This window comes from Hemibagrus wyckioides, linkage group LG03 (genome assembly GCF_019097595.1).
Source record: "Hemibagrus wyckioides isolate EC202008001 linkage group LG03, SWU_Hwy_1.0, whole genome shotgun sequence".
Lineage (NCBI taxonomy): Eukaryota > Metazoa > Chordata > Actinopteri > Siluriformes > Bagridae > Hemibagrus > Hemibagrus wyckioides.
The window spans coordinates 10541007-10553992 of NC_080712.1; the positions used below are offsets into that span (position 1 = coordinate 10541007).

The following is a 12986-nucleotide window of genomic DNA, read 5'->3' on the forward strand; positions in this document are numbered from 1 at the left end:
ACACAAAGTTTAACGCACAATAAGCTTTAAAGACAAGCAGGGGGCAGGCACGGGACTCTGGAATCTCTGACCCATGAGGGTGCACCAAGGTCACTTGAGCTGCAGGGTTGATATAGGCTGATGGAGGGCCAGATGGAGGAATTTTTTTTTTTTTGTCAAGTCCAAGGTGCCCTTCAGTGCATGGCTTAGAGATGTAGCTGGAGAAGTATGGGCATAGTTATTTTTGATTAAAAGAATCAGTTCCAAAATAAAACATTTAATAAGCTCAATATTATAATAAAGGTAGATTAAAGACATTGTTTGATGATAATTATTTTATTTTTTAAATCTTTTATCCTGCTATCTTACTGGCTCTGACAGATAGTTCTACAAATTTTACGTGAGTGTTTAGGGGTCATCTAGCTGGTCTATTAATAACACCCCTTTCAATGTGTACTGTTGTACACACCCACACACACATACTGTCAATCACTGGCCATTTTAGACCTGTTACCAAGACCCCCCAAGAGACAGACAGCTAAGTAAGTGGTGTCTGTCCATGTATGCAAAGCTGGTATTGCTATAGAAGCTTTATGAGCAGATGAACAGATGGTTAGCACTCGACTTGTGTGATAGGGGAGAGCATAATAACATTATCAGCTGTGCATGTGCAACAAATGCAAAAAAAATAATAATAAAGTAGAAAAATAATAGTATATGGATAAAATCCTTTGCCAAAGAGGTTTTCTTATGTCGGCATATTTAATATTAATCTATCATCATCATTTAAATAATTTGTAAAGTGTTAGATTTGACACTTAAATATAGTTAACTAATGAAAAATCTATTATTGCGTAAGTATATTTGTTATTTATCAGAATTATTTGTCATGATCAGCTGAAACACCTTGTTCAGTGTATTTTTGAGTAATAATTACTGACATGCTCTGATCTTGAATTATGGAGCTCCTTCGCAAATGTGTAAAGGTTTGCCAGATCTAGTAATATAATGTATTTGGTATGAAGATGGATATCAGGGCTGTGTAATATCTATTAGGTATTACATATCTATTAGGAGATGCCTATGATGACCAACCTGGAGAAAATATGTATTCCACAGATAATTTTAATTAAATTACTAAATGAAAAATGGCAGGAAATGCATTTAAATCTTTATTTGATAATATGAAACAATTATACTTAATCTCACTCTGATTCCATCTACAGAGTCTGGTTGTTAATAGCATCTCACACAAACTCCAGAGATGCATTTCCTCACCCCACCCTCAAACCTCATTATTTTTCATTACTGTGTCTACACAGTAGTGAGTATATTGGTAAGAGAATGTTGGACATGGAGCTGCCAGGCAGGAGGCAAAGAGGAAGGCCAAAGAGGAGGTATATGGATGTAATAAATGAGGATATGAAGCTAGTGGGTGCAAGTGTTGAGGATGCAGTAGATAGGGATAGGTGAAGAGAGATGATTCTCTGTGGCCACCCCTGAAGGGAAAAGCTGAAAGAAGAAATTCTGAAATTCAGTACACTCTTGCTTGCTTAAACACATGCTCTATGAACAAGAAATTAATCTTAAGTAATTTATGTTTCAGATACAATATAGCCAAATATTCTGCCATATGCTCTGTCAAAGAAAATAGTGCCCAAAGAAGCCACAGCAGGATTAAGCATTTTATGTTGCCATGTAACACACTGCCTGACATAAGCATAGTAAAGGCAACCAAATATTGATAGAATTGAAGACAAGTACATCTCACTTATATAGTTTTGAATCTTTTTGTATGGTAATTACAAAGTAATTGAGGGGAATTTTGTTAAACTTTCACCCACAAGCTCCATACACACCTTTCAAGCTCCACATCAAGGTAAAATATTGCTCTTTATTAGGTAGGTAGGAAGGTAGGTGGGTAGGTAGGGATTCCCCTTTAGTTTAAAAACTAAAAACATTTTACATAATGATAATAATAATAATAATAATAATGACTACACATTTACTAGACTTGTTTTTAATACGTCTTTAATACATCTGTTATTATTTCATACAGCCTGTGTTTCAAAGTAGATGTTGGCTACATATTCAGGTATAAAATTTAATAATCTATCATTTATTTCTTTAAACAAACAGAACATTAAGCTTAAGACATAATTATGTATAAATCATACATAATTTATGTATAAACCCATTAATGAATGTTTGAACAGGTTATGCAAAAATCAATGAAAAAAATACATTAGCAACATTCACACCACTCTCTAAAATTATGAACATAGTACAAAACACCTACATCATTTTAGACAATTAAAAATTAAATTATATTTTTTCCAGTTCTATTGTTTTTTTGTTTTTTAAAAAAAACAAACAATTTAATTCACATAAATCCAGCAATGTATCATTTAAACATACTGTGAGGTATTTCATTAATTTATTATAGCCCTTAATTTTTCCTCACTCCACTTTTTAAGATGCAAATTGGGTCTCATTTTACTTGACCCTTCCATGTGTTAGAAATACTACATTTCACAGTAAGTTACAAACAGTTCATTACACCACGAACATGTCTACTGAATCCTGAAAAGTTCTGAATAAAAAAATCAAATTAATCTCTAACATGTGCATCAGGGCCATTCACAATTTTGTAAACTACTACACCTTTTAAATGTTTAGAAAATAGCCACGAGGGAAGAGAAACTACAGGAAGTTGGCGTTCGAGTCATTTGCCTTGTTGATGTTGAATTGGTTGTTGGAGTCTGGGGCTGGATGCTGTGGCACCTAGTAAAGGAGATGAACAATATTTATCCATCCATCCATTTTCTGTACTGCTTATACAGAAAGAGGATCAGATACATAACTAGACAAAGGAAGGTTATGACAGGGTGAGAACAGAAAGAGAATGACATGACATTTATAATACTCCTAAACATACTACTCCATGTCAATACTACAGCACTGTCTTAAATATATAGACTATATATTAAATATATAGACCATCCCAAATATCCATTTGTAAGGGTATCTTCACCCTTAATGTTCTCATGTGTCACAAAATGCCCCAAATGAACGGTTAATTAGATTTTTCTGAATCAAGTTCTGTGTAGGTCTTATGTGAAGGATATACACTTTGCCATCACAACAGCCTTGCCAAAAATATACTTTCCGTGTGTACTCTGTGTATGGACAGCTGAATGCCACATCCATACGTGTTTATTAAACTTCAGTTTTTAAACTCAGATGTTACTATGAGAGTAGGTTCCCTCTTTGCTGCTGTAACAGAAATAATTCAGATGCTAGGTGCTTCAGCTTTTGCTGGACATGTTCAGTGACCATGTGTGACCTACTTGAGTGCCACTGAACTTGAATTGAAATTACATGGTTAGATGACCAGACCCCTCCAATTATAAAGGATTCAACATATTTTTTGACCAGTGGTGTATATTTTCTGCACCATAACATAAGGGATTGAATCTATGGCAGAGAATTGCAAGTTTTCCCCATTTAAATGGCATATACATCAGATATCATGTTTTAATCTTATAATCAAATACTCTTCAGTCCTAAGTAATTTTATGTGGTATAAAAAAAAACAGAAATGTAAATGAATTAATAGAGGATGTACCTCAGACTGTGGAGGTGCGAGTAGTGGAGCTGTAGGAGGTATTTCCCCTTTAACTGGCTCAGGGCCAGCAGAAGCATTGTATGTCACTGGAGCAAAACCCTGCAAACACAGACACAAAATAGGTGTGGATTGATTAATCTGAGTAGTGAGAAATGCAGAATAACAGCACAGAATTGCATAGGGGATTAATGGATGAAGTAGAATCATACAGCCGGAGGAGGTTGGTAACTGGGAGCTTCACTCCACTGAGGAGGCTGTGCTGGTGGATAGCCAGATATAGGAGGGTAAAGGGGATTCTGGAAGCAATAGGTAAATCCATTAATAAGTCATTTCCCAACTGGCTTATTTACATTATTTAAATATATGTAAGCAAAGAAAAACGATCACTTGTATATAGGAAATAATTAAAAAATCAAGACAATTCAAACAAGCCTGACAATGTGTGTGTGTGTCTTACAGGGTTATGGGGCATAGCAGGTAATGTGGCAGGATATCCACTGTAGGGTGGTTGAGGAGGAAATACGGGATTAGGTGGAGGATGAACAATACTCTCACCCATAGCAGGGTAACCCGGGGTATAGCCCTGAAAAGTAGCACAGATGCATAGAGTGTAAAGATACAAGCATCGAATAATTCTTTAATTAATTTTGTTTCTTTATGTAGTGGGTAGTTTTTTTCCATTGCCATTTCCTAGAATGGGTTTAATATAGATCATTAACATTTGTTTAGCTCCGGTTTCCTCCCACAGACCAAAGACATGCTACAAGGCTGATTGGAGTCTCTAAATTGCCCATAGCGTGTGATTGCGTGAGTGAATGAGTGTGTATATGTGCCCTGTAATGGGTTGGCACTCCTTCCAGGGTGTATCCTGCCTTGATGCCTGATGACGCTAGAGATAGGCACAGGCTCACCGTGACCCAAGGATAGATCGGATAAGTGGTAAAGACAATGAAATTAAAAAACATTTGTTTAACTCATTTAAATTGTATAATATCTTTAACCCTTAATCAGGCATGATTGTGAAATGAAAATGAAAAAACCTTCAAAACAATGAGACATCTCTGGTGCCTGACTGAGTTCACTCATGTCAGAGTCTGAAAAGCATGCAGGGATTTCCTTGATTATTCTCATTCTCTCTCATCCATTCACTATTACTACTTTTACTATAAAGTAAACTAAGTAAAGTGCTCAAACATTACTGTATACATACTAATGTCTGTATACACTCTCTGGCATACACATACACTCCACTCACATTTATGCATAATGTGGGTCCAATGTTTGATTTTTACAATATAAGAAATCAGAAATATGACTTCTACACAATCCTGTGCTGTGTGTTGGTGTGTTACCGGTGTGGGACCTGCAGAAGCTTCGGGACTGCCGTAGGCTGGTGGAGGTCCAGGTGGATTAATTTGGTTGTCATACTTCACAGTGGTAGTGGTGGTGTTGTTGGTGTTGGATTGGCTGGTCTTTTTACAAATCCGCTTTCTACAGCAGCAGCAAATACAGGGTGGAATACCGAGTAACAGCAGCAGAGCTGCCAGAGGACCTGCATTAGACCCTCCATGACTATCTAGAAAGAGAGAAGAAGAAGATGAAGATTGAAGAGGGAAATGGGATCTGCAAGACGATAGACCATGTCAGATATCTACAGACCATTAAATATGCTTCTTTAAAAAAATGCTGTACTTAACATCATGAACATTAGTAAGAGCTTATGTAATTTCTTATTACTGTTAAAATAAAGAAACTTTTAAAGATAAAGTAATAATAAAGAAAAAGATTTTATTGTTTAAGTTTTTTTTTCCCCCCTGTGAAAAGTGTTATACGCATGACTACAATCAATCACAGGCAATTTTTAATCTATTAGTCCCCAAGTATACTGTATATATATATTGGAGTGTGGTTCAAATCTTAAAGACAAACACATTCTCATGATGTGTGTGAGTTTTCTCTATGTCCTCTGGTTTCCACACACCTTCTAAACCATGCTGATATGCGCGTTTACTGGTACGTATTTACTGAAAACAAATAAACGATTAAATTTTTTTAAAAGAAAGTACTATTTTGAGGCCCTCAGGTGGAAACTTACCAACCAAGTTCATAGAGATAATCCTGACTTTGCGATTTAGAGGATCCCTGAGTGTGTAGTTACCCACATCTGACACATTGATATTGAGCACCTCGATGCTGGTCTTAGTCACCTGCACACGTCCCATGTATTCAGGATGTAAATTGCCCACAGGTGAGCCACGCTCCACCAGAGTGAGGTTGAAATCATGGTTTGAAAAATGCAGTGTGGCATCATTCTTTGGAAGACCAAGCAGATAAATGCTTAAGGATTCTCCAGCCACACAATCCTGCGAACTCCTTTTAGCTTGAAAAGCAATTAACAGAGGTAGTATTAAATTCTCATTTAAACAGGAAGTGTGTGTGCACAGGAAGCATTGTATATAAAAACAAAATTAATAAAGTTTTACAAAAACGGCATAAAAAGGGCACGTTAAAGATTGCCTGATAACACTTACTGATAACCTTCAAGTAATGGATGGATGATTTACTGTTCCAGTAGTTCATCACGGTGTAGGTTCCTTCATCATCAAATGTGACCGAATGAATTACAAATTTCCTGTCATCATTTCTTCCTGTTACTACTCCCCTTTTAGCTTTGCTAGATCTGGACCAATAGACTTCCTGCTCACGTTCATCCGCAGAAGTAAACTGCAATTTCTCAGCCCCAGACGACAGTCTGATACTCAGCTGATCACCATACATCCGTTGTTCAAGATATGTCTTAGTCAAAAAAGCAAAACAAGAGCCTAAGGGCAGACAGAGAGCAAACATTAACAGCTCTCCTTTAAAATGTACTTAATGACTCATACTACACCATATGCTAATACAATTAAAATAACAAAAGATATAGCTTTCTTTGCAGCCATTGGTAATTTAACAAAATCATTTATTTATAATACCTAGAAGTGAGTGTAAACCTGTGGCCTAAAATCTGTGCTTTATGCTGCTTAGCTTTTGTGTAAAAAAGGAGAACGTGATACTATTGTACTCTAAATGATCTTTGTAGAGGCATTGCAGTCCTTGTAGAGGCATGTTCTGGATTAAGCCTGAGAATGCATGAGTGAGATAAGGGAAAAAAATCTTACATGCAAATTGAGCAGCCAAGAGAAGGATCCAGAAGGTTTGCATTTTTCTGTGGGTAAAAGAATTAAATATTTAAGTTAATGCTAGCAAGAACAATGCAGAACAAGTTCAGTAGTACGGCACTCCTTTGCGATAGCGCTGTCTTTTGCTAGTCTTCCACGAATCTCAGTGATTTCAGTTCAACTAGCTGATCTGGGGTAAAATGTTTGCTTCAAGATGAATGGTTGGAAATGGTCGCAACACAGGCTTGCTTACCATCATCTCCCGAGACCACTCTAAGCTGGGATGCTTAAAGCTGGATGGTCAGAAATACTTTTGATCACGTTACAAAGGAGTCACGTAGAACTCAATGCCTGGAATGCCTCCACCACCCACATGTCTTCTCCTTCATATTACTAATTTGTATGCCTGAAATACCCTTAAGATATGCATTATATTTCAGACATCTGGCCCTTATGTGACCTAACTAGTTTATCTGCTCTACAGTGATAGTTCTTATAAAACCTACAAACATTCAACCACTTGTTCTTCAACAGTCTTGGACAGATGGACATAGATGGACCGATAGCCAAAAAAAAAAACATAGGTAGGCAGAAAAAGGGCATGCTTTTCTGAAAATTTATATGTAAGTAACATCTCCACCTAGTGGTAGAGACATTAAAACATTACTGACGATTGTAAACGATGAGACAGGAATCTCAATAACCGCACAAATCGGAAGGGCGTCATAGACTGGTGTGCAAAGAAACCCATTAGGCACAGTTATTAGGCACAAAGAACAGGAGAGATGATGTGAGCAATCAAGATTTAAAGCCATCGAAAAAACAGCAATCACTAAAGCTAAATATTGAACTTTTACAATGTTGAGAAGGGTGCAATAAGAGCTCAAGGCGTTTAAGGGACCTCAAGGACCTTATAATTTTGAGCTTATCACTATTAATACCCGTCCAAAAGAGTTTGATCAGCACAAAAATGAATGGCAGAGCATGGTTAACACTTACAGCTTGGAAGTGAAATTCTAACCAAAAGCCTAACCCAGTAAGAAACCACTTTACATTGTTTGTAATAATAAAGGATCATCCGTGAATCCCTTTGTGAAACCACCAAATGCACTGGTTGCATTATTTCTGGACTGCAGGACTGATTGAAAATTTCATTTTTTTTTGTAAAACTTGGACCAACTTTGGGAAAACAGTAATAAGGTATCCGTTTTTCTACATCACTCAAATCTCACCCTCATACAATACATAGAATATAAAGTAGTATTAGTTATTTGTAATTATACTCACCTCATATTTAGTTGGGAAATAATGGAGCCCCAAGTGATCCGACTTTATCCAACACCGAGCAACACTACAGACAATCAATTAAAACGAACAAACAAACAAATAAAAAAACTGGACCCTGTCGTGCAAACTTATACCTCGTGTAACTGAAAAAAAGCCCGTCAGACTGGATAAACCCGGACATGCCAACATTGACGGCAAGAAAATAGGGCTTGGCCAAAGGAAATAGGTGGGGTCTGAGGGACCGCCTACTCTAAAAGTGCTTGCTTTCGGAGTCAATTAAAGGGTTTTTTTTTATATTATAAAGATGTCAGTAAATGCATTTGATGTTAGACATGATAAACTAAGTGCTTGCTAAGTAACCTCAATCTGCCTCCATCTACAGCGTCTACTTGCAATAACTTTGCTCATGCACACAGTCCAGACACACACCCACACGCTCATGGCCACGCCCAGTCCAGGTCATTTTTTTCATGAGGTTACGTGACTAAAAAAGCTCGAGATTTCTAGAAGGCGTTCTGCAAAAAAAAAAAGAAAAAGAGATGCACATCTGGATTACTCGTTTACTACGGAATGATTGGAGGAGTTTAATAAACAAGATTAGTGGGACTCCTGTAGGAAGAAATAGGCAGAATGTTCTCTTTTGTGTAGATACACCGATCAGGCATAACATTATGACCACCTGCCTAATATTGTGTTGGTTCCCCTTCTGCTGCCAAAACAGCCCTGACCCATCATGCACTGTGTATTCTGACACCTTTCTGTCAGAACCAGCATTAACTTCTTCAGCAGTTTTAGCAACAGTAGCTCGTCTGTTGGATCGGATCACACAGGTCAGCCTTCGCTCCCCACATGCATCAGTGAGTCTTGGCCGTCCATGACCCTGTCTCCGGTTCACCACTGTTCCTTCCTTGGACCACTTTTGATAGATACTGACCACTGCAGACCGGGAACACCCCACAAGAGCTGCAGTTTTGGAGATGCTCTGATCCAGTCGTCTAGCCATCACAATTTGGCCCTTGTCAAACTCGCTCAAATCTAACACATCAACTTTGAGGACAAAATGTTCACTTGCTGCCTATATATCCCACCCACTAACAGGTGCCATGATGAGGAGATAATCAGTGTTATTCACATCACCTCTCAATGCTCACACTAGGTGCGTTTACATGGACACTTTTTAATCAGATCGGACTGAATTCATTGACGATTGACGAATCCGATCGCAGCGTTTATATGAACGCGGTATAAAGTAATCAGATTGTTATGCGCGTTTACATGACATGATTAGAATCGGATTAGATCTTTTGACATGCGCACAGTCCACGAAAACATCCGTACGTCATACATCATTCGTATCAACGTCCGTACGTCATACGTCATTGCACTTTCCAGGAACATATTCCATCCGATTCACGTGTCCTCTCGATCGGACTAAAAATGGTTTAAACCACCCCTTACCATCCGATTGAAATTTTAATCGGATGTGGTAAATTCCATCCGATTGACGTGTTTACATGACACTTTTTTAATCTGATTGTGCTTCTAGTCCTGGTACGATCGGATTACAAGTGTCCATGTAAACGCACCTAATGTTATGCCTGATCGGTGTATGTGTGTTTCACACTGTTTATTGTTATTTCTGACATTATTATTTACTAATTTTATATTCTTTGTGATTGTGAATGCATCTGTGGTAATATTGACCATCATATCGTAAAGGAAATTTTTCCATATAATATAAAAAAAAATAATAATAATAACTTTAAAAAAACCTGTAGTGTTATAGTGTTCTATCTGGTTAAGAGTGAATGGGGGGGTCATCATGTGAGGCCATCATGTGTTCACTTCTTTTATAGTGTGATATAAAAATAATTACATTGTGTACTGTAATAGATATGTAAATATAATTGGTCCAGGTAAATAAACTATTCTGCAATGGATTTCAGCTAAAACAAAAAAACATGTCTAGATTGTGATCAAATGAACAGAAATGCTTAATAGGAAAGACGAGATTCTACGTCTCGGTTAAACAAGCTGATAGTCTAACGCTGGCTGAACCACAGTGCTTTTCATGATATAGTCATCATGGGGCTTACTGCTTTAAACATTTATGAATTGCTTGATATCTGCATAAAGTAATGGCAGATTAGGGCAGATTAGGATATTACACCTTATAGTAACATCTGTGTTACTTCTGTAATGTATCTGTCTTGGGGCGCAAAAATTGGGTGTGAAGTATATGCAGTACATAGGCGCGCCTTAAAGGGGACGCCATCGTGCCAAAATCGTTCTTTTTAAAAACTAATAGTTTTAAGTTTGTCATGTCATCCATCTATCTATCTATCTATCTATCTATCTATCTATCTATCTATCTATCTATCTATCTATCTATCTATCTATCTATCTATCTATAACGTCAGGCACTGTACAGTATGCACTATTTACACTCTTTACAGTTTGCCCCTATTCATTTTTTCCTTTGTCTTATAGTTCAAACTTTCAGCTTTATATTTAACATCACATTATCTCAGATGTGAAGAGAGATGTGTTTTTTTTTCTTGTACCACTGGAGAATTTTGAGTACTGGTGCCATTTATTGTACTTACCAGAAAACATAAGAACTCAAAAAAATATTTTTCCTTTTTTCTTTTGTATTATCATTTCCTTTCCTTTTATACTCTAGGCAGCATTCTTTCAACAGGTGATTAATCACTCCGCTTCCAAGCCCTCTGTATGCTGGGTTGCTTTTCAACCAAGAGAAGAGAACAGCTCATAGTCAAGGTAGAGAGAGGGCTGTCCACAAAGGTGAGAGAGAGAGTTAAAAGAAAATGCCAGCATTTCACTATTATACACATAACAAAAGAATTATGCTTCTCTAAGAACAGAAACCCTGTTCAAACACTACAGCAAAGAGGTTGTAAAGATGAAACAAATATGAGTGAATATCCAAGTACTGGAGTAGTATTTAAAAAACAAACCAACAAAAAAAGTCATTCCGATTATATAAAACACTCCCTAAGGTCTCTTTGGAGATGTGGACGTTAGGTCACGTAAACTGCATTTCTTTCTTGTTATATCCAGACTGAAGAAGCTTCTTAATTGAGTAGTGAAATGTTTTGATTTAGTCCAGTTTATCAAAACAGATAAGGTCCCTGACTGGCAATCAGGCAGAAACTGTAGCACTTTCTAGTCTATGTTCTAATGTATAACCACATTTTCCACCACTTTCCTTCTGGAAGGTATGCTGGTTTCTCTAAGTATTCGCAGACATGCTAGGTATTTGTTAGAGATTCAATTTAAAACTGCTGCTTATTATGGGGATGAACATGTTATTTTAGATAATAGAATAAAATGGTGAATTTGTGTAAAGTAAACCTCACTTATTCTGTTGCTCACTGCGTCTCTCTTTTGGAGCAGGGTGCGTTTGCTGTCCAGCTGAATAGGGCATGTGCAGAAGAATAAATCAGTGTAAAATGATTTTAGAATCCAGATTTATTTTCTATTCAGACAAAGAGATGTAAATGTGGAAGGATATTTATGCACGTACACCAACACACTGTAAACTTCATGTCCGTCACCTTCTGGCTCTCCCTTTTAGTTATGCTGTCATAGTGCTGGAGTCCCTGCCTGCACTTTACACATCACCTACATTGCCTTTAAACATCACATGATCACAAGCATACTTAATGTCTTTCTCTCTCTCTCCCTCTCTCTGTCGAGCTATATGTTCCACTCCCAAGTTCCCAGTGTGACCGCTGCCTCTACCCCTGGTCAGGCAGGTCAGTCTCATCGATTGGTGGTACTCACCGATGCTGTGGATGGAGCTGTCTGGACATCCTGTGACCAGGAGACAGCCATGGACAGAGCCACTTGGGGACTTTCACACCGTCTGCCATTGCATCTGTCAGCTTGTGACAGCAAAGAATTAGTGCCTATCATGAACTCAGAAACTACACTGACCTAATAGTTCCTCATGGGCCCTTGATTGCTGTTGTAGAAAGGACATTAATTAGTTCAGTTACATTAGTTACTGTCCAGTGTCTCCCAAATGAGAATGAGGTTCCCTTCTGAGCCTGGTTCCTTTCAAGGTTTCTTCCTCATATCATCTCAGGGAGTTTTTCCTTGTCACCGTCGACACACCGTCGATTAGGGATAAAATAGTTTAATAATTTAATTTAATAATTTTTTTCTCTCCTTTCTCTGTTTCCCTTCTTTTGTAAAGCTGGTTTGAGACAATGTCCATTGTAAAAGGCTCTGTACAAATTAATTGAATTGAATCAAATTAAATGCATAGGTTGGAGAGAGGAAACTCAGGCGCACACACAGTTTCTGTTTCTTAAGCATTGGCACTTGTTCAGACACTGACATTTAAAATGGCCATGCTTGTCAGACTAGTTGTTAAAACTCCATATATGGGGAAATATTCTTTAATGCTTCACCTTGGAAATAATCACTTAATCATAGTTGTGCCTCCCGCAAGCCTTTGAGTAACCAAATATTGTAATTATGCATTCTTTTTCTGTAAAACATACAATGCTGTAGCTTGTAATTTTACCCAACACCACAGAACCCCATATGAAAGATGAAAGATGGGAGTGTCGTGCATCTTCAGAGCAGTTTACATTTTGCTATTACCAAAAAAAGATATTTAACATCATTTTTTCCTTAAATATTTTTTTCTTTCAGCACAAATGGTTCACATTTAGCATCACTGTTTCTCACCTCCCTCTTGTACAAAATTATGTGCGCTGATATGAATGCAAGAACTGAAGCAACACGTCAAGGCAAGTTCCAACGGTGTTAAAATTTTTCAGTAGTAATTTACAGTGAAAGGATGTTAGGTAGGCATGTAACTACAATACAACAGAAATGATGACTCACTCTCCTTGTGAGAATCTAAATGAAGATGGTGACAAACAGGTATAGGATCC

At 37.4% G+C, this 12986-nt stretch overlaps 1 protein-coding gene across 2 annotated transcripts; it reads right to left on the reverse strand.

The window, feature by feature from the left end:
- Nucleotides 1–2031: 2031 nt before the first annotated feature.
- LOC131347700 (uncharacterized) lies at nucleotides 2032–8244 on the reverse strand. Of its 2 annotated transcripts, none has more exons than XM_058382037.1 (9): nucleotides 8056–8243; nucleotides 6769–6815; nucleotides 6139–6429; nucleotides 5703–5987; nucleotides 4960–5183; nucleotides 4065–4190; nucleotides 3817–3903; nucleotides 3608–3706; nucleotides 2032–2763 (listed from the first exon to the last, which is right to left on the reverse strand). In XM_058382037.1, exons 1-9 carry the CDS (start codon nucleotides 8058–8060, stop codon nucleotides 2683–2685), a joined length of 1245 nt encoding a protein of 414 aa, XP_058238020.1. In that variant the 5' UTR covers nucleotides 8061–8243; the 3' UTR covers nucleotides 2032–2682. The 2 variants fall into 2 exon arrangements, with proteins under 2 accessions (XP_058238020.1, XP_058238029.1); XM_058382046.1 differs by lacking the exon at nucleotides 2032–2763 and adding an exon at nucleotides 2789–2842 and having other exon boundaries at nucleotides 8056–8244.
- Nucleotides 8245–12986: the final 4742 nt, after the last annotated feature.

What these genes read in the sequence shown, in the direction of transcription:
- LOC131347700 (XM_058382037.1), bottom strand. An exon ending in CTTGGCTGCTCAATTTGCAT is followed by an intron (nt 6,430 to 6,768) that starts GTAAGATTTTTT and finishes GTCTGCCCTTAG; the next exon opens with GCTCTTGTTTTGCTTTTTTG. An exon ending in CCATTACTTGAAGGTTATCA is followed by an intron (nt 5,988 to 6,138) that starts GTAAGTGTTATC and finishes TTGCTTTTCAAG; the next exon opens with CTAAAAGGAGTTCGCAGGAT.